The sequence below is a fragment of the Taurulus bubalis genome, assembly GCF_910589615.1.
Source record: "Taurulus bubalis genome assembly, chromosome: 3".
Taxonomy (NCBI): Eukaryota; Metazoa; Chordata; class Actinopteri; order Perciformes; family Cottidae; genus Taurulus; species Taurulus bubalis.
Genome location: NC_136591.1, coordinates 7,428,463 through 7,451,522, shown reverse-complemented (window position 1 = coordinate 7,451,522; position 23,060 = coordinate 7,428,463). Strand labels below are relative to the sequence as shown.

The 23,060-nt window shown below is 41.5% G+C and overlaps 2 protein-coding genes across 2 annotated transcripts; both read right to left on the bottom strand.

The window, feature by feature from the left end:
* Positions 1-6,871: 6,871 nt before the first annotated feature.
* On the bottom strand, positions 6,872-13,831 carry LOC306734280 (carboxypeptidase Z-like; the record flags this gene model as incomplete). The annotated part of the gene is made up of 11 exons (XM_079215635.1): positions 6,872-7,465; positions 7,824-7,923; positions 8,082-8,221; positions 8,435-8,570; positions 9,579-9,734; positions 9,893-10,054; positions 10,581-10,816; positions 10,910-11,137; positions 12,328-12,702; positions 13,263-13,292; positions 13,759-13,831. The coding sequence occupies 11 exons, from the start codon at positions 13,829-13,831 to the stop codon at positions 7,107-7,109; spliced, it is 1,995 nt and encodes a 664-aa protein (XP_079071761.1). The 3' UTR covers positions 6,872-7,106.
* A 4,434-nt stretch (positions 13,832-18,265) lies between these two features.
* gpr78b (G protein-coupled receptor 78b) lies at positions 18,266-20,617 on the bottom strand (the record flags this gene model as incomplete). The annotated part of the gene is made up of 3 exons (XM_079214613.1): positions 18,266-18,503; positions 19,727-19,840; positions 19,944-20,617. The coding sequence occupies 3 exons, from the start codon at positions 20,615-20,617 to the stop codon at positions 18,266-18,268; spliced, it is 1,026 nt and encodes a 341-aa protein (XP_079070739.1).
* Positions 20,618-23,060: the final 2,443 nt, after the last annotated feature.

Genomic DNA, 23,060 nt, shown 5'->3' with positions numbered 1-23,060 from the left:
CAATAGTTTCAGCCCTGTGTAGCCTATTGATGTCCAGATGGCATCCAAAAGTAAAGCAGCATTTAACTGAGAAAAACAGGACACTTGATGAACACGTTGTTCGTTTGGGACGTATTGAAATCTGACCTCTGACCTGAAAGTCAGATGGATGCACTGCATGAACGACTTGGTTTGTGTTCAGCTTCATGCAGAGACGCTCTGACTTCACCTCCACATGCAACGGCAGCTCTCAATGGTTCTGTTCTGGTTCTGATGGGAATGTCATCACCCAAAGTACTGGACAATTTTAGACACATTTACAAATGTCACACACCAGAGGACACCAGAGTGTGGCTAAAAACGGACCAGAGAGAACTAAAGGAATCTATCATTGAATTCATAAATTTGACTCATTTTTTTTTGTTGAAAGATTAGCACAAAATCAAAGTCAGGTGTCAATATTAACAGTGTACTGTATTTTGAACAATAACATCTAACTTTCTGTAGAATGGAACTGTCTTTAGAATGGAACTGATCAGCTCTATAAGGGAATATCATGACGTGAAGCATCCTACTCTGTCCTGTTAACTGGTTAACTGGTCAGTTTAACTTCACTACCTACAAACCAACTTGGTTGTTAGTTAAAGATGAAGCGTGTTCAGAATAACCTTGGTAAGTAAGAAAAACTTCTGAGTGGTCAGAAGTAGCTAACTAAGTACATTTACGTACTGCATGTCTACTCCACTACAGTTCAGAGAAAAATGTTTGTACTCTCTTACATTGATATGACGGTTAAAATTATTCAGCAGAAAAGTGATGTAATGATTTAATAGAATATAGTATATTGTGATACAGTAAAGTACAATATTACACTGCCATTCTGCCTGCATAATGAGCACTTTTCCTTTCCGTACTTACATTTTGACAAGACCCATGCAAGACTTTTACTTGTACTTGAGTTTTTTAACACTGTTGTATTGCTTCTTTTGCTTCAGTTAAGGATCTATCCGAATACTAATAACTATAGCTTTTGATCAAGTTTTTTAATATGACGTTTAATACATCAGCATAAAGAATGTTTCAGATGTATATTTGAGTATGCTCCACGTACTTCTTCTCTGCCAGTTGTTTTGGAAGAGAAGAGGAAATCTGAGGTGCAAAAGAGCGACATACTGTGCAGCAACTCCGGTCGCTACCTCATCCAGGACTTCATCGGGGAAGGGATCTATGGCAAAGTAGCCAAATGTGCCAATTTAATCACATCACAGGAAGTGGCTCTGAAGATCTTAAAATCGGAGAATAGCTTAGCCAATGAAAGAGAGGTAGGACCATTTCATTCTTTTTGGTGATTATCTTTTTTCTTACTTATATATGTAATGAAACGAGCTGCTGATTCCATGCTGAGTAATTGTTCTTCTTTTCTCCACAGATAAAAATGCTCAAAGCAGTGAGCGTTCTTGACCCGGTCAAGGCCAACGTGGTCCAGTTCCTTGAAACGTTTGAACACAAAGGACGAACCTGTCTAACTTTTGAGATGCTAGACAGGAGTCTTCATCAACTGTTCATAGACAGAAACCGCAAGCCACTGTCTCTCAGTGAGATACGGCCGATTGCAGAGCAGGTAAAGACTTTGTGACTGAACAATCTGTGAACAAGTAATGGCAAAGCGCTCAGTCAGACGGGGAAGAAGTTATTTAAAAGAGAGACATTCAAAACTCCTTCATTAAAACAGCATGATACATGTGCTCACACACTCTTCTGCATAATCGTCCACATTTCTTCCTTTGCCTCTGCAGTTGCTGGTGGCCTTTAAAGCCCTGAAAGGCATCGGTGTGGTTCACTCAGACCTGAAGTCAGACAACATAATGCTGACAGACCACCCTGGTGAGCCCTTCAGGGTGAAACTCATAGACTTCGGCATGTCCTTCTTCATCTCCGAGAAGATACGCCGTAGTTCAATCCAACCTCTGGGTTACAGGTAGGATCACTCTACAGACCTCATGACATCTATTGCTTCTGTCCATCCGGGGAGAGGGATCCTCCTCTGTTGCTCTCCCTCAGGTTTCTTCCCTTTTTCCCTGTGAAAGGGTTTTTACTATCTTTATTTGGGGAGTTTTTCCTGATCCGATGTGAGGTCCCGGGACAGGGATGTTATGTGTACAGATTGTAAAGCCCTCCGAGGCGAACTTATATTTGTGCTATGGGCTATATAAAATAAACTGAATAGAATTGAATAGAGCTCCTCTTTGTGTGTGTTTAAGATCAAACATGATCTGTGTTTAACAGCTCTTGTGATTCTTGTACGCAAAACACAGGGCACCAGAGGTCACCCTGGGTCTCCCCGTCTCCGAGGCCATAGACATGTGGGGTCTCGGCTGTGTGCTCTTTTGGATGTACCGCGGCAAACACCTGTTATCGTTACACTGCAAGTACCAGTCTGTAAGTACCCAAATGTATCTGGACTGTTACATACTATCCCAGACACATTTGATGTAGGATGTGGGCTGATGTGATTCTTTATATCCTCTCTCTAGATGAAAAACATTGTTGACACACTGGGACAGCCAGCTGACCACCTCCTCAATGCTGGTTACTGTACTCACAAATACTTTAAGGTAAACTGGGACTCGGGCAGCCCAACATGGCGCCTAAAGGTATGTTAACCTGTTGTCTACAACTCTTTTAAATGGTAAACACACTGAGGAAGAAGTATCTGACTTATATATTTTGTTTCTGCAGACCCCGAGTGAATACCAGCATGACACCCCAATTAAGTCTCAAATAAGGACATGGCCTTTTGAAAGCCTGGATGACCTGATCACGGTATGTGCTCCAATTCATGAGGAAATAATTCATTAGTACAAATTTGCCGTGTCACTAAGAGGAAGCAGATGAACCGAATAGTTTGTTTTAAATCCAGTTCGACAGAAGGATACAGGGATCCATTGAGCTGGAGGACCAAAGAGCGTTTGTGAGACTCCTGAGATCCCTTCTCCATACGGACCCTGAGAAGAGGATCCCTCCTGAGAAGGCTCTCCAGGACCCCTTCATCACAATGGCCCATCTGATGGCCGAGAGGGACACCAGCTTGTAGTAAGTTACTGTGTCCTGTGGTTGCGTGGTTGGGGAGGTTTGCACTCTGATGGACTGATTCAACCATTGATTGTCATGTTTTATTCAGTGTCAACGAGTGCTTTGATAAAATGCTGGTTTGCCCAGCCACACGGCCAACAAATGGCGCAGACTCAGCCGCTTCTTGCTCAATTGATGAAGCAGCAGGTGCTTCTGCAGCCAGTCCAGCTGAGGTGTCACCTGGTGAAGGCCCACCTGTTGAAGTCAAGAAGAGCTACCTGAAGAGAATCCGGCAGTTTTTTAAAAAGTAAATGATAATGCAACTTTTTGAACTGATGTTCATAAACAGCAAATGTCATTAAACCCCTTCCTGTTGTGTGCTATAGAGATGACTCCATGGTTGTTTGGTTATCTCAATAATGACATAGATGCTGTAATGCTAGATAAACGATATACAGCTATCAAACTCCCCAAAACAAAACAACAACATGATCTCATCACAGCCTGCAGTTTACATTTGCATTACATTTGCACTTGTTGAATTGTTTTAAAATGTATATATAAAGAAATACAGAACTATTTTTGTTTGATATTGATGGCAACTAAATTGTGCACAAAAAGCACACTTACAAGTTTTTCAGACATTTACAGAAGTGTCATTTAACAGAATCAAACAATGTGTTTGTTTTCCTTCTATATCTAAAATCAGTAAAGTTGTATTCTCTGTGTGGCTTTAGAAACTCTGAGCATTGATGCATTCAACTCTACTATGTCACATTTAAAAGAAACAGCTTTTTCGGCCCTAACACAGAATAAATGAACTAACGAGGAGCATACCGGTAAGCTGCCCAACCCTTGTAGGTATTTAAATTAAAATCGATTGCAGCTTCAATGGTAACTTCAGATATGTATAAGGCCATTTAATACAACCATTTCACATATGCAGCCATCATTAATGCTATTAATTACACCTGTCTTTTTATGTCTGGTGTGGAAAAGGCTTATTGCAATACAGTTTGCTGGAAACCCACAGTCTGCTGGTGTCAAGGTCAAAGGCCATTCTAAATAATTGTTACACCATCTGGTGCAGAGCTGCACATTCAAAAAACATTTGTATATGTATATATATTTATCTGAGAGCAAATTGTACGTACAGTGGTCGGTCTCATATGGTTTTATTAGAAATAATTCTTTTAAGGGCTAGAAATAGATATGGTTGTATTTAGTGTTGCATGATTGCCCCACCCACAGAATAATTTAAATAAAGTTGGAATTAAAAAATGGGTGGTATGAGAACAGCTTTTAGTTTTAAATGATGCAATGGACTTTGTAAAGAATATAATATTAATGATGAGACTAGCGTGTCTGTTGCCTTTAAATCTTTCAACACACACCACTGGTTCCAAAGACAAAAGTGGAAACAAATAATCCTTAAAAGCCAAACTGAGACAATTGCTCTTGTTTGACCCTTTATTTAAAGCTCTGTTTTTGATCATGCAAAAACAAAAACATGAGAAGTGAGTTTTGAAAATGGGAACAAAGTGTTGGTGTCACCTCTTCTCAAAACAAACAACAGAACCAAATTCTTACATGAAAATCTCTGCACAGAAAAGGACAGAAGAAGACGTTCAGAATGTTGACCCACTGTGCTCCAGTTTGCCATCATGTGTGGTTTTAGTCTTCACATTACTGTAGCAGCTCATTATGGGTACTGCTCATTTATGATAGCTGATACCTATGAATTAAATGAACCGCAGTTCAGGTTTAGTGTGCTACTTAGTTACATTCTACCACATACATTTGATCTAAACCCCTTTTAAAGATATTTCCAAATATACTAACAGACTGAGAACCCTCATTTTAAAGCATTTTATATTAGTTGAGTATGAAATCTCCTTCTTGAGTTTAGAAACAACAGTTTGGTGGAGAAAAAAAGAAAAAGAAAGGCCCACATACTGTGTCCTTCCTTTACAGATGGAGTTGCCTTTTTGTCATGGCGATGGGGTTAGGAGACAGAGTCTTACTCTCCCCGATATACAAACACCTGTTATCAAATGATTGATGATCACATGATAACAAACTAGACCATCTCTACGACAACTGGAAAATTCTGTCAGCCGAGGAAGGACACACGATGCGGCTGGACTCTGATGTATACCTCCATCACAATACAAACTATTACCATTAATGAATATAATATATTCACAAACATGCTTTTATTTCATGGAAAAAGACATTGTTGATGCCATCTGACAGTATCTCCACAGGTCATGTGTTAATGCCACTATGTGGAGTATTTTCCAGCTCTACTGTAGATGGAGGTCTCTCCTCAGCTGTTTGGCTGAGCGGGTTTGATGCCAAATCATGTGTTTGTGTTTTGTAAATCCCCCGAGAAGCCTGGAGTTTTTTTCACCGACTCGTCATTGGGTCAACTAGTTCACGGAGCGGACTGATCTCTGTGATTGTGTAATGGTATTCCTCGACCTTTATGCGGGGGTAATTTGCTTTTCCCATGCTTCTTTCATGACCTTACAGAAAGAGCTGTTTTGTTTATAGGATTTGGGACTTCACTGGACCCTGGGGGTGGCAACGCTCTAGCACGCTTTACTCCAATTTGTACTACTTTTCATTGGGGCGATCCTGTGTCCACTTGGCTTTGTTAAGGTGAACGTTTCTTTGGGGGCTGCAGAAGATAAATTTGGCTTTTATTTCTTCTTTCTTCTCGTCTCGGTTCTATCAAGCAGATCCTCCAGTTTGGTTGTAACACAATACACTTGCACCCTTTTCTTCATCCTCTTGGTCAGTTCTCCATTGCTGTCGCTCTTCTTTCATGCTAAAGCGTTGACTTGGTGCATGCTACCTCTGTTTTTTAAAAGACTGACTAAATACCCATTCTACTTGGCAATCATGAATTATATACTCATGTTTTGGTTCGCGTCTTCCTTGTCTGCCATTATTTTGAGTTTTTAGTCATTGTCTGGTATTAATCAGGTTATGAAGGAATAAAAGTTGCATGTTAAATCTGCTTTAAGGAGAGTTTTAAAAGTCTGTATTTAGATCAGAAAGAAGTCACAAGATACAGGTTGAGCGGTCGCAAGAAAATCATTGGGACGTAAAGAGACAAAACATACTTATGTACACAAAGAATATATATATATATATATATATATATATATATATATATATATATATATATATATATATATATATATATATATATATATATATATATATATTTCTTTGCTTTTTGTGGAACAATTTGATGCTTTTACCTCCACATAAGTCCACATAAAACATTCAGAGTTGGGAAACTCTGAATGGTGGAATTACTCACCATTTATTGAAACATGTCTACTGTCATATCAACCCCAATTATAATGCTTCATTATAAGGTCTCATATGTTAATGGTTTTTAAGACTTTCTAAAATATTCCAAATTAAATATAACTGACTTTAGTACTGTTATTTGCTGTAATATATTAAATTCACAATTAAGATGTGCAACCTACAGCCCGGTAACAGATGACATGCAAAATAAAGTATCTTAACCCTATAAAATATCTAACCATATTGTTCAAAACACACCTGCACAGAACTATTCTGCAACTTGTACACTGTGTGGAAGAAAAAACAGACCTCATGGTTTGCATGCCTTGGGCCAGAAGTTGATTCAGCCTGCCCCCTAGTGGCCCCCTGGCTTCATTACCTACTATAACTGTTAGCTGAACAAATAAACTTCCCAAAATGTCAAAGAAAAGAGTGATTACATGCAGCTGTAAGGACTCACATTGGGATGTAATACAATAATTGATACAAAAGTGATTTATTTCTGTTGTAAAATTGTTATAAAGGTTTTTTACATTCTTGTATTAAGTGAAGTAATGTTGGGACCAAACAGAGCACTTGTATGCAAAAGGCTCAAAGCTAACACGAAGGCCAGCCAGCTAGCTTTTAAAAATGTATTGCAGTGTAACATCAATAAAAAAAGCAGCACATTCATTACACGATAGCTTGGTTTGTGTGAATACAGTAGGAATAGATGCTGTTCTTCTCCTCTAATCGTGTTTGAGCAGCCAGGTTGGTGCAGGGCCTCCGGGCTGGACAAAGTAGCTCCACCACCAGGGCTTCTCTACCCTCTCCTCGCGGTTGTGGCTCAAATCCGCCGTCGTGGTGTAGCGCTCGTACTGATTATACGGGTCAAAGCGGTCGTAGGTGCCCATTGACAGGATGGCGTCGTCCTCCTCTTCCGTGGTGAGCTCTAGCACAGCTTTCTGCAACTCAAAGTCCACCCGGCCTGCTGTGTGCATCTGACGAGGCAGGTGGACTTTCTTCATGATTCTGGTGAAGCCGGGAGCCGAGGCGGTCACGATGTGGATGCCGGGGGAGAGGAGGCGCCAGTAGTTTCCGTTTTCAGCTGGGCAGGGAGAAGGAGGCATACATGCTTACATACATCACTCCACCAAAGTTACACGACACTCATCACGGGCAAGGACGGTGCTACAAACTGGGAGGAGGGGTGGAAATTGCCAGACATGAGTGTACAACAGGCACAAGGGTCTGGTGCAGCACAAATAAGGAAGTAGAAGTATTTAAATAGGACGGATGTGCAAGTGCCCCAAATTTGAGCATTCTTTTATCTCTCAAAGTCCCATAACTCTTTGGAAGTGTGATACTAAATGACTGGAGGGCCCCTTAATAGAACAAATGGTGTCATGTCAGATCTATAAGTCATAGTTTTGGCCAATTCATCTGTGAACAATGATATGAGTTACCTGTAGTAATGTCATGCCGTATTCCTCTGACTGATATTCGTGCACCTTTGATGGCATTTCCCTCCTCATCTTTAACGATTCCTTTGATACCTCCATGGACCTGAGGAACAACACAAGACAGATATGATTTTCTGGCTGATTTTCAGCTGTTTGCCAACCCGCTATTATTCCCTAAGACTGCTGCTTAGTCTTATCCTATGTGTGTGGTGTCTTACTGTTTGTCGTTTGCTTCTCTTGTTCTCATATTCATGTTCTTACCGCTTCCATAAATGTGATTAAAGCCTCGTGGTTTTCTTCCCAGCCGGTATACAATTCCTCTTCAGCGGGGAATTTATCGCAACCCAGCTCCACAGTCACCTCAAAACAGTTGGTATGAAGATAGTTGAAGTCTTGCATGCCTGATGGGGAGACAAAAACAAAACTTCTTATCCCAGAAATCTATGAGAAACCGTCCCGTTGTTCACCCTTCACCTCTCAGAGGTTCTTCCTCACTGCTTCCAAGAGTTTCTATCATGACTTGTCTTACAGCGACACCTAGTGGCTTCATCTGACATCAGCCATCAACACTGAGACACTGTTACTGAGGAATAAGGTTCAATTATTCAACTCACCACCCGCAAAGCTGGACCACTGTGCTCCATTAACAGTTCCTTTCTGGCTGTGTGTACGAGACGGTCCACACCGGGCATTTTCATTGGACATTGTCTCGTGGGCGTTTGCATATGTTGTTGCAAGAAGCTTGAATACCTGAGGAATAAAAACGATAGAAGAAGATAAACATGAAGTTTTTAAATATGTCCAAGATTGAGGACACAGGGAAAATAAATGTGTTTTATTTGGTCGGATGTCAAAGAGCCATGTTCACTTTCATGGTGCAGCAGCTATTATTCATGAAAGATTATTTTGTGGATTCAATGCGCTTTGACAGGCGATGCATTTCTTTACTTCTAAAAAATGAAGACATACTTGGCTACAACAAACCATAGATGCTGGAGAAATTGCAAGGAGGGGGAGCAAATCACCACCATATCTTCTGGAGCTGCCCCAAAATACAAACATTCTGGGAGAGCACTTGGACAATTATGCAACATATTCTGGGGCAACAGATCCTATTCACACGCAAGTCACTTTATTTGGACGATCTACCAGAAGGAATAACAGGAAACGACAGGTACCTCCTGAAAATATTAACAGTAGCAGCAAAAAAAGCAATCACTCGTGAATGGCTACAAACCGATCCACAATCAATAGAAAACTGGACTGGAATCATTAAAGAAATCCACGAAATGGAAATAACGATCATCTCTGAGACTGAGAAAAGACACATACATAGCAAGATGGACAAAATGGACCAAATATGTGTGAGAACAAGGAAATTGGCAGGTGACTCGTCTGATTTTGTTGGCTCTAGAGGCTCATTATCTCTTAAAAAGACAAGTACTATCTTTAACCAGGATGCAACTCCACTCCACATATATAAGTTTAAATCCAAGTTTAAGAAACACTGTGAATAGAACCCTTTGAATATATTTTTGTATATCTGTTTGTTGGGCTGAATCGTTGACACGATTGACTTTTTTTTATTATTCTTTGTACTTATTTACTTGTTTCAACCTTCTTTTTTCTTTTGGCCAGATGCATGATTAAATACTTTTATTCTTTCTTACTTTTCGAAGGTTTCATTTCTCGTTAAACTGTAAAAATACCTACTGTAAAATATTAAGTATTACAAAATAAAAGAAAGAGCCCGCTCACCTGGTCGTCCGGAGTTGGGGAGAACATGTTGTCGAGCGGGTGCTTGGACAGGTCGTAGGGGTAGGACACCACCAGGTCCCCAGCATGGAAGCTAGCAGAGAGCACGAACGGGATGGAGCGGATCCATTTCATCACAGCATAAGTCTCTGGTGCAACCTGGATTGCAGCATTAAGACTTATTTGGACCGAGAAATGAAACAGATCAGTTTATTGGATTTAAAGTGGTAGTGCGGTTCCTCAGTAATGTCACCCATTAGACAATAACGCATCATTCACTGACTTCATGACCTATATGGATAAGACGCATACTGTACCTTACCAAACCAGTAATAGTCTGGGATTGGGATGTGGTCGGTGCGGTGGCGCCTCTGTCTGCGTCGGCTGTAAGCGACGGACGTCAAATCGGGGAAGTTTCTGTTCAGGTCGATGTTCTGAGCGTTGTTCCGGCCGATGTTCCAGGAATCATATCTGGGACCCTGAGGAAGTCACATGTTGGGGTTTCAGAAAACTAGCCAATTATTTCAAATTTAAGTGACTTCGAATTTCATGGAATTTATATTTGCAACTGCTGGTATATTTATTTATTAATTACATTAATGCAGGGTAAATGACCCAATCGGTGTTATTGTGCACACATATTTGCGAATGACAGGAAAAATATATGCATTCACACATTTAACCTCATGTTTTAGAATTTTATTGTTTGACTTCTGGATAGTTTGAGATTGTTGCACGGATGCTGTTGCTCAATAATGCTATATTTGTCCTAAATGTAAGATCTCAATCTGTGGTGCATTTGGCATGTTTGCCTTTGCTTTTATGCTTTGATTTTTGTTGACTAGGTCTATGAACAATATCTTTTTTAACATTGTTAGTGCATGCTTCCTTTTTTTAAATGTTCTGCACTCATGCTGCATTGTATCTAAATACCTTATGAGCTCAGGTATATTCTGCCTGCTGTTTAGCCGCAAAAACAAACAAGGCGCAGACAACAGAACCAACCTCCTCATCATCATCATCACTGTAATTATTATCCTGGAGTCCAGAAACAGCCAACTCATATCCGTCGGGGTTCATGGAGGGCAGGATATGGATGCCGGTGGTGTTGATGAGCGTCTGGATGCGCGGGTTCCCCAGCTGATACTCTGAGCACATGTACTGAGCCAAGTAGAGCAGCAGCTGGCGGCCCAGGACTTCATTTCCGTGCATGTTGCCGACGTACTTCATCTGTGGCTCGACTACAGAGGGTCACATGTCCAGTAACTGGTCTCACTTCTTCGATGATGATAAAAATGGAATTTATCTACACACTCTACACACACTTTACTTACGCAGTTCCTGTTGGCCGGGGTTGTTTGAGAACTCTATCACCAGCAGCTCCCTGCCCTCCATGCTACGGCCGATGCTGTAGGTTCTCGCAATGTCGGAGCACTGTTCCTCGGTTTTCTTCAAGATGCTGATCATCTGAGCGTTGGTGTGGTAGGTGAACTGTATCGTTGTGGCGGGCTCCTCAGGCGGGAGAATGTCCATGCTGTCAACGGCCTGTCCATCCTGCTCTGCTGTAAGGAAAAACATCAGTGTGCTTTTAGATCTCTAACAGTGACCGGCCACATTTTAGATCCATCAAACAAAGCTGCTGTCTAACATTCTTGAAAGGCGGCCAGGTTATAAATAGATTGTTTGAAGAGTCTGGTTTGTACTGCAGAAACCAAAAAGAGAGTGGAGAATGGCGACATACAGTACGGCTGACACATGAAACTGGTGAACTGGCTGATGTCGGCCCTTATTTCTGTATTCACACTTAGCAGAAACCAATGATAGCTCCGATACCACATGGAACAACTTAAGCCTTCGTGCTGCCAGATTCAAATGACCTAGAAGACTACTGCTGATTTAAGTGCATGCTTTGCACGGTGTAAAACTGTCATTATTGTTTTTAAACAAGAGTGTGCAAGTTTAACAGACCCTTTGCCATTTAATATGAGTTAATTTGTATTTGGAGGCAGCAGCCATGACCCTCTCCACGTGATGTAGACATTGTAGAGAGGATCACTGTGGGAAGAGGTCACATGATATCAAAACAGAAACAAGGACATCAGTTTGAAATGAATGTGAATATGGGAATAATTATCAGGTCCAACCTGCTGCCAGACATCTGAACTAAATTCAACATGGCTGGAAAAGTTTTGCAGTACGATAAAAAATAAGACACTTGCATTCAGTAGTATGGTTCATTTTACCGGTTAACTTTAAGACTCTTACAGCCATGTACACTTTTTACTAAAATTCTATGATTAAATGCTCAAACCAGTTCCTTCTGCTCTCACGTGGCTCACACATGATCTGTGCGTGTATTGGCAGCCGAGTATCTTTCTAAACAGTTTTTTGACTTCAAGAATTTACAGAAGTTTAGAAAATAGTCAGACAACTTTTTTATATTTCTGTGGGGATTTACGGCGCTGTTTGTTCGGCTAGACTGCCAATAAAACCGATGACAATAGCCACAGGACCCAGTGTAAGTGAATATTTATGTAGGGAAATAAGGCGTTCAAGTTGGACTGTATTTTGAGGGGAGCCACATGAGCATGTGTGCCAAACAGATGTTTGCTCTATTGAAACTCAAAAGGACTACACTTTATTGTGTTTCTCTTGCAGACATATAGGCAAAAGGGTTAAGAAGAATATATTTAGTCGTACCAGAAACAAAAAAGTCAGTGTAAAATACCAATGTGCTGTAATTAGCCCTCACCTCTGAGGCCCTCCAGCGGGTCATAGCATCCCTCTTGGTCACTGACAAAGAAGCGATCGCAGTCCAGGAAGTAGGGCCAAGCCATGTCGATCCCCTGGAAAGCGTGACTGCACTTTTTACGCACCGCATCACAGGTGGTGCGACAGGGCCTCAGCACCTTCTCCTTCTCGCAGCGCGGGGCCAACACAGAGCAGCCCAGCATGCGGATTTCAGGGTTGCACTCTCCTCCGAGCAGAGATTCGACGACGCTCATGAGGAGGTACTCGGCGCCGGCCTCGGCGTCTTCGCGGGTCTTGTGGCCCAGGAGGTTCGGGAACATGGTCTGAGTGTAGGCCATGTCGTCGCAGTAGGACAGTAACACATCCGTGCATTTGGCTGAGGTGGAGAGAAGAAGAAGAAAATCAGATACTTTAGGAACATTTTTAAAAGTAAATGATGAGCAATCTCACTTTATCAAGTCTTTTTTTTCGAGGGATCCAGACACGGATCTCGGATGTTACACACTTAATGATGAGCCTCACCGTGCTGTCTTCAATCATCTAGCTCCAAATGTTTCTATTATCTCTGGAAATTAGAATATGAATATTTCATACCGTCATTGATCATCTAAAAATACGTACGATGATCTTATGGCTTTCGGACCAGATTCCATTACGACTACGCCCAGTGAGGCAGTGATCTCATCCTTTTTTGTTTTTAAAAATATCAACTCACAGGGATGCAACCGTACAAACTCTTGAATTATCAAGGAGATTTAGAGCCTGGTCATTCACCGGTGTGGAAAAAGTGTGTGGTTTTTAGGCTCAAACGACAAAGAAAGCTCCCATTTATGAAGATAAACATCTGGAGAGATCAGCTGCTACAACCTGAAGCAAGCTGGATGACAAGAAGCTAATGCAAGACATCACTCTTCCTCCAAGCCCAAGGGTACTTACGTTTTTCTTCCACTGTTGGCTTGCACAGACCTGCAAGACACATCAGCATGTCATAATTAGCTTGACACTGTGGCAGACACTAGATGGCAGAGTAGTCTCTGCAAATGCTTCAAAGTGGCCTACAAAATACTCTGCATGATCTATCGCTGTGCCTCAGCAGCTTTCTAAAATGCCTGTCGGTATATAAATGTGTCATTAAGTCACCAAAGTTCAACATATTTTAGAAGATTGTAAATCGTAATCCATAAAGTTGAAAAGCATGCTTTCATCTGGAATATTAGTGTAGGCCACAGTCTAATCACAATCGTGTTGTGCCTTTAAAAGTGACTTTAAAAGTATTTTTTTGTACAAGTTTTACAGCATCAAAGTCAGCTTTCTGAATCTAGAAAACTACAATCTGCACAGGGAAATGCGTCTCATGTCTGCAGCAGGTTCCCGGATGCAAGTAACGTTATAATAATAAAATATCTTATCGCATAAAGCTGAAGAACTTTACCTCGAAACCCCGGGTCACACCGTCGAGGATCACACGACACAAGAACCAGCAGCTGTAGGAGGATCAGCAGCATGATGCGCGTTTTCCGGGCTTTATATTTTATTCCGTTTCGATGTGGCACCTCGCAGACGCAGCCAGAGGGTGTGTGCGTCAATTTCCCAAAAGTCTGCAGAAATTCCCCCTGTACTTCCCTCACTTCATTACACGTGTGGCGGTCAAATATCAAGTTACAGAGGAAGTGGATCTGAGGTGAAATAAGGACATTTTGCATGAAGACTTTTATTTTAAGAATATGACGTACATTAACGGAGATTTTGTTGAATTAAAAAGGCAGCTTGCTTGCAGACGGAGTTTTTTCTTCTTTAGTTTGAGTTTTTTTCTCTGTATTAATAATATTGAAAGATTACATTTCCCCTTCGATAAACTATATTCATTTAATATTGTCACCTGGCTTAATTGGAGCTACATCTATAGACTGTATAATCCACAGTTGCCTTCGTCACATAACCTTGTTTGACCAATAATGAACACCAGGGACACATACAATTATTCAATTAATATTAGCACTTTCGTTGTGCCCACATACCATGTCTTAATTTAGAAAATGATGTATGTGTTTATTAGTGTTAAATAAGAAAATATCAACTCTGTTCTAACTTTAAGAAATAATCATGCTAAAGCTAGCAGCTGAGCTAGTTTTTAACTGTCTTTGGACAATATTCAGTTGTGTGTAAATGATACACAATTTACATTTTCTCTCTTTAGTCTTTATTATATCGCCTTAATGTTTTGGTTCCATACAAAAGAGGCTCAGCTTCATCTGCGAATTTATACAACGCTTTTTCGCCTGAGTTTACTCGCTCGACTTTATGTGGTTAATTCACTTTTCCGCTTTTCAGTAAACATTCGCTGGGGAAATGGGGCGTGGCTTATCGCTGTGGCTTTACTCTGTGAAAACATTTACCATTTCCGCCATCCACCATTGAAATAACCACTAGTTCTGCTTTATACTTGTTGAGGAAGTCCCACACACGTGGGAACATCAAACGCCCCCGTGTCTGGGTTCATAATATTATCCGTAGTCGCACACAGCTCCGACTCCGCCAGGACGAGTGTCTGAATGAAGCCGGTGTTCGCGCCGCCTGGCGAAAAATTTGATTTTTCACAACCATTCGCGTCTGTGCATTGACTTAACATGTAATCTACTTGCGCGAATATTTCCCAACTCTTTTGGTGTGAACACGGCATAAGGACCAGTTGTGACACCATTCTGAAAGGACATTTTTGATGATTAAGTCTAGATTCTTTTGCGTCAAACTTTACCATTGAACTCCATTCTGGAGCCAGAAAATCAACATTAAAGCAAAAGGGAGGAAGCGTCGTCGCAACTGAGATGGAGCTGCGAAAGGCCATGAAGCAAACAAGTACTTTAATCCCTAAAACTCTCCTTTAAGGAACAATGATTCTCAAAATGTCTACCAAGATAGTCATTAGACTGAGCAAAATCTTTGATTGTCAAGAGAATTCATTAATTTTCTTCAAGACTCAGCCGAGGTGATTGCCACCTGACCTGATTTCTGTCAATTTCACTTCATCATCAAGTGAACAGCTCTACCTCCTAAATTGATGTTGCCAGGGGGACACAGGGAACATTTGGTCATGCTACTTACATTACGCTTCATTATTTTGAGCTTGTTTTACTCTCTCAACTAATTACAGGGTCTTCTCTCCTTCAAGATGAGCTGATCCGAATTAGCATAATGGGAAGCATGATTATTCATCATGCAGGCAGGCGGGCGGGCGCAGGACCAATGTCATGCAGGACCCCTGGGTTCAAGACTAGATCAAGTATCTTGATAGCCCAGCCCTCTGGCTGTAAAGAGTGGAGTGAGTTGAGGGTGGAAATACCACTGTATCCTAAATCAGGAATAGGTATTATGAATTATATCCATGTAATTGTGCAGATTATCACACACACACATCTGCAGTTTCGAGTATGTTTGACACTCCTTTAACTCACTCAGTTGACTCAGTTGTTGTCCTTTAAGACTTGAGCGGCTGTGACATATTTTTCCATGCATACATTTTCCATTCGAGCAATTTTAATCACCACTTTCTCCTTTAGCAGTTTCCGATGATTGGGGTTAATCAGATGACGTGTTAATATTGCCAAAACCTGGCTACGGTGACACCTTGAGCTGCTTTCAGTGAGAACCGTTTGAAATCGAAGGTGCTGGTGGTTTTGGTGATTCCTTCAATTCGTGCCGCAAATAATTACTGTTGGTCTGTTTTCATGCATAAAATTAAGTCTGAGGCAGAATAAATCAGAATCACTAATTGGCAAAAAAGGATCTTTGACCCGTCTCTTTAATTACACTTGGCAATAATGCTACAGAGACATTTACACCATATATATCATGTTTGATAATTAGGGCCACGAGGCAGATGCAAACAAAACAATGTGATGCAGAAACAGAGGATGGTCAACAAGTTATGTTTCTCTTCAAGTATTCCTCAATCCATCAATTTCAAATATTGAATAGAAGATAATCTCGAATGGAAAAAAAGACCTATTTGTCATTCAAGACTTTTAACTGCTTGAATTTAATTTAGAAACGTACAAATTAAATCAAAGGACATTAGCTCGATTCAATGACATTACTGTGAAAACATTCATATTTGTAATAGCTTTATAATTGACAGCTTTTAGTGCACATATTCCACTTACAGCTAATAACACTGCCAAAGAAGAGCAAGAGGCTCACAGGGGAGGAAATGCATGTGCATGAAATACACCCAAAATAAACAGATGTTTAATAATAAAGCAGCTATTCTGGTTAAAGTATAGAACCTCTGAAAAAGTCACATATTCAAATCTGGCACGTACACAAAACGGTGTGTTTAAAGCACTTTGAAAGCATTCCTATGCGACACCACATTGCATCCCTTTTATCTAGACAAAAAGTTGTTCCTTTACAATGCAAAATATATAATAACCTATTGTAAATATCCATAGAAACATTTTCTCCAGTCAACTGGCAAAACTAAGGACAGTCGTACAAATACTTTTCAGTCAAACGTGGACTATCTCTACTACATTCAGTTTCAAACTCACGCTTAAAAAGGAGAAGTCGGGTGATATTCTATGTGTTTACTGTCAAGAAATCCCATGAAGGGACCAAACCCAATAATCAATAGACCCTACTAACCAGTGTGTAGCCAGAGATCTCAATCTTCAAATAAACTCTTAAATGATATCCTCCCTGGACGTGTAAGAACGCCAGTTTAAATCATGAGGGGGTTAGATTTAATTAAATATAACTTGTGTCGAAACAGAGAGATGCTTTGCAGACTAAATGGCGGAGGAACTTTTGGTAAAACGTCCACTATTCAGGACAAATGGCATTCAAATAAACTCATCTTCTTCCTGACATGGAGACATGACAGCTGCAGAAAGAAAGTATGAAACCGGTTTAAAAAAATGTAAGTAAACGTCCACAACTCGTTTATAAGATCATCTGGTGGCTTAATTTAGATGCATACCAATGGGTATAAGCACTCTTTCTTTGATTAACCTGTGTTGCATGCTCCTATACTCAAATAAAAATAAATAAAAGGGTCCGCAAATATTGATGATATTGAGATGAAGAAACACATTGTCGGTTTTGGTCTTCTCCTAACACTTGTTGACAACAAAAACCCAGAATATCACCAACCTCACCATTTAATATCATGGTGTCAATGTTATTTGCCTTTGGCTCCTGTATCTATAGATCTGAGATAATTAGACAAAGTGCATCAATATTCAGTGATATGACACTGCAAAGTAGTCTAACATGGTCTATACAGAACATGGCAATAATGTGCAGCAGTTGAGTCTCCACACCACAGTAAGAGTGTGTAATCCAACATAGTCTCTCCTTCTTTTCACATCTTTGCTCCAGCACCTGTCGGCCATCAGCTTCTACCTCTGTCCCTGTGTTCTGTAGCAGAGGAGAAGTCACTACGTGTGGATTTGCAGAAATCATTACAAAGTGGTTGGTTGTGTATACAAAAGGCCACTTTATACAAGTGGCTCAAAGAGAAGAAGCAGCCTGTGTCCAGCTGGGTGGTCCTTCGCCTTTAGATTAATCTGAACCCACGACTTATTCGATGAAATTGATTTGTCTGATCTGTGTAGTTTTCTGTGTTTCGGCGATGAATCACAGATCTCTTGTTTGCCAATACTGTCTCCACATCGTCCCCATCGCTCCATATCTGCGCTTTCCTTCACCACTTCATCCTCCCCCTCGTTACTGTCTTCTCATTCTCTTCCGCCCACTATCTCCCTTTCTTATGCTCTTCACCCACAACCTGTCCCCTATTTCTGCTCTGTTTCCCATGTCTAACAATATCCTGTCCTCTCTGTCTCTCTCCTCATCCTTTTTCCTCCGCCCACCTTCTTCCGAGAGGCAACCTTTATTTTTGGCCCTTTGGTGTGTTATCTGTCGTTTCCGCGCGTTCGCCATTAGCTGATCCTCTGGAGACAGTAGTCGTTCTCTGTGTCTAAAGAGCTGTTGTGGCCAGACGAGGGGTACAGGTCACGGCGGAGCAGCCTGTTGACGACAGTAACCAGGACTTTCTTGTACTGCTGACGCAGGAGGGAGTAGGCAAAGGGGTCGGACGCAGCCTTGCTGTATGTCAGGCACTTACTGATGATTCCCCAGTGGCGGTTGATGTCCACGAAGGGGATGAGCTCGGCCAACCTGAATGGGCAGAAACATAAATAAAGTACATTTTAAGTAAGAGCTTTTTTTTCCTCTGCTTTTTTAAATGTTCAAAGGGAATTAGGTAAAACTGAACCTAATTTAACACATAAGGGACTGGATGACAGTTATAAGGGGACGGCAGGATGGAGGTTGGGGGGTTATGTGTTTTTTCAGAAGGGAGGATAGCAGGCGATAAAAATTTTTAATTAATTTCAGCCTTCTTTTGAGTTTTTACAAATTGTATGGACATTTCAAAAGGCCTACTTAAAAGCAAAGAGATACAGGGAAATACAACACACTTTGTAATCAGAAAACAGCTTAAACCACCAATATAAAATACAAAGCACTCATTATTTGCAAAGTAGGTGCAGGCGAGCTTTATCCCTTTTTTTTTAAATGGCATTTAAAATCTTCCAAAGAGCATAATTGTAAGGTAATACATATGATAATATGTATGTTCCTTTAATTGTATTTGATTATTTCATTTGTGTTTTAGGTATTTCAAGTCAAACTAAAATGTTTAACAACACTCGGGACGGCTTTGGCTTTTTAAAGATGTAACCTTAAGCTTCAGCCTCCTTCACACTCCCAATAATACCTGTACATCCTTTATGATCTGCTAATTGATGTTACGGAACAATAATGTGTGAAAGCATAAGGTTACCACAGAGAGCGGAGAATATTATGCTTTTACCATAACTGATGTTCACAAATTTATACTTTAAAAGCAGAACAGAGGCATGAGTATGAATTATCATAATTAGATGTGGCTCAGGATACTTCCAGTGGATATGAGGTCAGGGGTTACAGTCTCTCTTTCCTTGTTAATGTGTGTTGTCTCCCTCTTCACCCAAATGTCAAACTGATGGATCATCAGCACCACAAGGCTGACAACCCCTCATGTTGTCTGTGTCTGTCTGTACTGTACATATTGTCCTACACTGTGTTTTTCAGTAGAAGTCACCTGTTTACAGGATGATAGGTGACTAATGAGCCCTCTCTGGTCCGGAGAGACTCTGTGAGTGCGCTTCAAGTGTTGACTTGTGTCTAATCTGATCTAATGCAGAGACAGATCTGTATCTTCTGGAGGACAACAACGCTAATGAGTCTGGATGAAGGGATGCGGTTAATATATTACATGTATTGTCACAGAAGGGCCATTTATGTTTTAAGTTTAGCAGTGAATTAGATGAGTTATGGGTAATATCAATTCGACTTACCTTGTAATTACATAAGGAGCAAAGCAGATGATGAATGAGCCGATGAAGATGCTGATCTTCTTTGTGGCTCTCTGCTTTCTCCTCTTTTGCTCCGCTAAGCATCTTTGTTTGACGCTGAAAACAGCAGAAGACTTTTAGACTGTGGATTATACATTTAAAAGGCCTGTGGAAGAAAAAAGCATGTATGAATAATTGAGCAAAGCATTTGGTGAACTACCTCGGGTGAATGTCGACCAGCAGGAAAAGAGTCTGCATGGTGATAATGTCAATCCTCTTGCAGTGAAACCTGGCGACTTTCAACACCTTCAAGTAGGTGAAACACAGAATGAGCAGCGAGAGGATGAAACTGGTGGCGTGGAAAACGACGGTGAAGATCGTGAACTTAATCCTGTCGCTGCCTTCCTGCGTGCGCGGCTGCAAGGTGCAGGACGCGTACGCGTGGTTGTAGTTGACCCAGGAGAAGAGCAGCGCCGTCAGGGAGAAGGTGAAGGAGTGCAGCCAGGAGTAGCACACCATGATCAGCGCGTCTTTGTAGCGCATTTTCGTGGAGTAACTCAGCGGGAACACCACCGCTATCCACCGGTCGATGCTGAGAGCCGCCATGCTCAGCATGGTGTTCGCGGTCAGGAAAGTCTCCAGAAAGCTCACCGTGTGGCAAACGCAATCCCCAAACGGCTGCTGGTCCCTGATAATCCCCACCAGAGTGGCCGGCATGTTCAGCACAGTGATGAGTATGTTGCAGAAGGACAAGTTCATGGTGAAGACGCCGGGCACCTGTCGGCGTATCTCGGTGCTGTGGACGAAACATAGCAGCACCAACAAGTTGGACAACAGCGAGACGACCGCGACCGCGATGATGAACAAAGCGAAAAGGCTTTCAGCAAAGTCCATGTCTCACTCCAGAAAGTCCGCTCTCGGGTTACCCGCGCCTGTTGTTGGTAGTACGCATTTCCGATCAACCATGGTTCACCCGTCGCTCATCTCCCCATGCAGCACCTCCTGAACTCTTTGTCAATTAAATCCGCGTGCGTCTCCTCCAACTTCCACGAGCGCTGTCCAGCGTGCTGAACCGAGCAGCCGCCACCATCTCTCTCCTCCAACGCGTCGATTAGTTCCCATTAACGTCCGACAGGTGCAGGTGGGGAGCTTGGCAAAGTGATGCAGGGCGGGAGGGCGGCCCACTCATCAGGCAGATCTGGTAGGGGACTGAGGAGGCCGACTGAAATGACTGATCGTTTTTAGTTATCACGTGGAGAGCCGACAATCACACCCAGAGACATGGGAACAACTTGTCCTTGTCACAAAACACCCAAACTCACACCGTCTTTCCTACATATTGGAGAGCTTCTGCGCTGTTGATTTCCCCCCCATCCGCCCGTTGTTTGACTTCTTTGCGCAAATACGAATCAATCATAACGCATAAGTTATTCACATGCGAGTTTCTTGAGTCGTCCGCATTGATCCCGGCTCGCTCGAAATCAATGTGGGTCTGCAAGCAAAGGGCGCGCAGAAATCCAGCTCCGGGATAATTGGAGACGCATCTGCCGTGACCAACCAAATGGCACCAGGTGCACACGCGCGCCGGAGAGGCACCGGAGCAAATAGATCTTTTTCCTGAAATTAATTATTTATACCGCCGTGGCTACTGTAGATTTACTGTGCACGATTTAAAAAAATGGTGTCATGCAGAAATAGACAAGAGAATATGACCTCAATCACAGTTTGGTTCGTTGTCTTTGATGATGTTGTGGATATAGACTGTAGTTGAATAACACATTAGAAATATAGTGGAACTACTGGTGAGGAATCCTTGTCTTATTTTATAGTATAGTGCCACTGCCGACCAAAACCCCTTAATCAAGCACCTGATCAAACAATATCAAAATAAATGACATTCCAACACCCAATCTCCCTTTCCCTGCATGGCATGTTTTGTTAGTTAATAGTTAGTTTGTTTTTATAGGTGCTTATGAGAAAATGTTTCACAGCCACTATTCCATCTTCTGAAATACATTTATCTGACACAATTTGTTCAAATAGGTAGGAAATAAGTTTGCAAAAAGCCATTTTAATTCTTGATTTATCAGACATTCTTACGTACTTTGATCCTGTCATTGGTTTCCATTACAAGGTAACCAATTGAGGTTTTCATCTCAAAACCAGCACCTTATGTTTCTATTGTTTTATAAAACGGACGAAAAAAATGGCTCTATTGTGCACCAATGTTTGTTTGATTTCCACACTGCACATTAAAATACAAATTGGATTAACATGCATCAGCAGCCAGCAGCAGAAGTGCACTTCAGAAATGTTTGTGCTCCATTTTACCGAGTCATGCCCAATCCTGGAGAAGCCTGTGTAGACAGTGACTCACTGGGGTCAGGCGCAGCCTGCAGGGGTTTTACATATCTTTTCTCGTTTTCATTCCCTTCATACACCCACTTGTTATGAAGCCCATCGGCTTGTTGCTGAATCCCCATCCCCTCCAATTAAGTGCATTGTTTTATTTATGTAAGAGTAATACAGTATCGGAGAAGCCACTTTACTCAGAGCCGGCCTGCTCGTGGGTGAGTCACTATAATGTAGTTTTGGGAAACCCTGAAGAAATTACATGTGAAGTGACTGTTTTTTTTTCAAAGCATCATAATCACTGATGAGAGTCATGTCTCCCGAACTGTGAAGCTCCTGATGGTACGCATGTCCCAGTGAGTGTTTTGGAGTCAGAAAGTCCGAGAGACAAAGCAGCGGTGGGTGATGTCAGTTCCTTACAAACGAGTGATCAAATGCCTGGGCGAAAGCTACAGCTGGGCTCCCAGGGGGAAAGTGCAAAGCTATTTATAGGCCTGATTGGGTGTCACCTCCAATATAACTCTCAGCGGCGGTGTATTACCTAACCAAGGTATCAGAGCGAAGCACTGAACGCAGCTTCAGAACTGCAAATGAGATTGCTTTCAGAGGATGCTTTTATGTGTGTTGAGCAATCAGCCGCTGCAGTTTTAGGTTTCCTCTAAAAGGCCTCAAGGACCTGTTGCAATTTAACAAATGATTTAAAACACCAAACACAACTGCGGCTCAGAGTCACACTGACTTTGTCACTACATCCAACAATAAATTAAATCTAGTTTGCAAAGTAACCAAAAGAGGAAGGGCGCTGATCTCCAGCTCTGAGTTTGGCCAAAATACACCGAATTGTAACTGATTATGAGTCAGCAAAATGAAGGAAGTAGATCTTTTAGAAATACGATGAGCTGGACATGCGCAGTAAAGATGCAATTATAAACAAATGCCTTATATATGACCATAAAATGCCCCACTGGCCAACAATTCACATTAT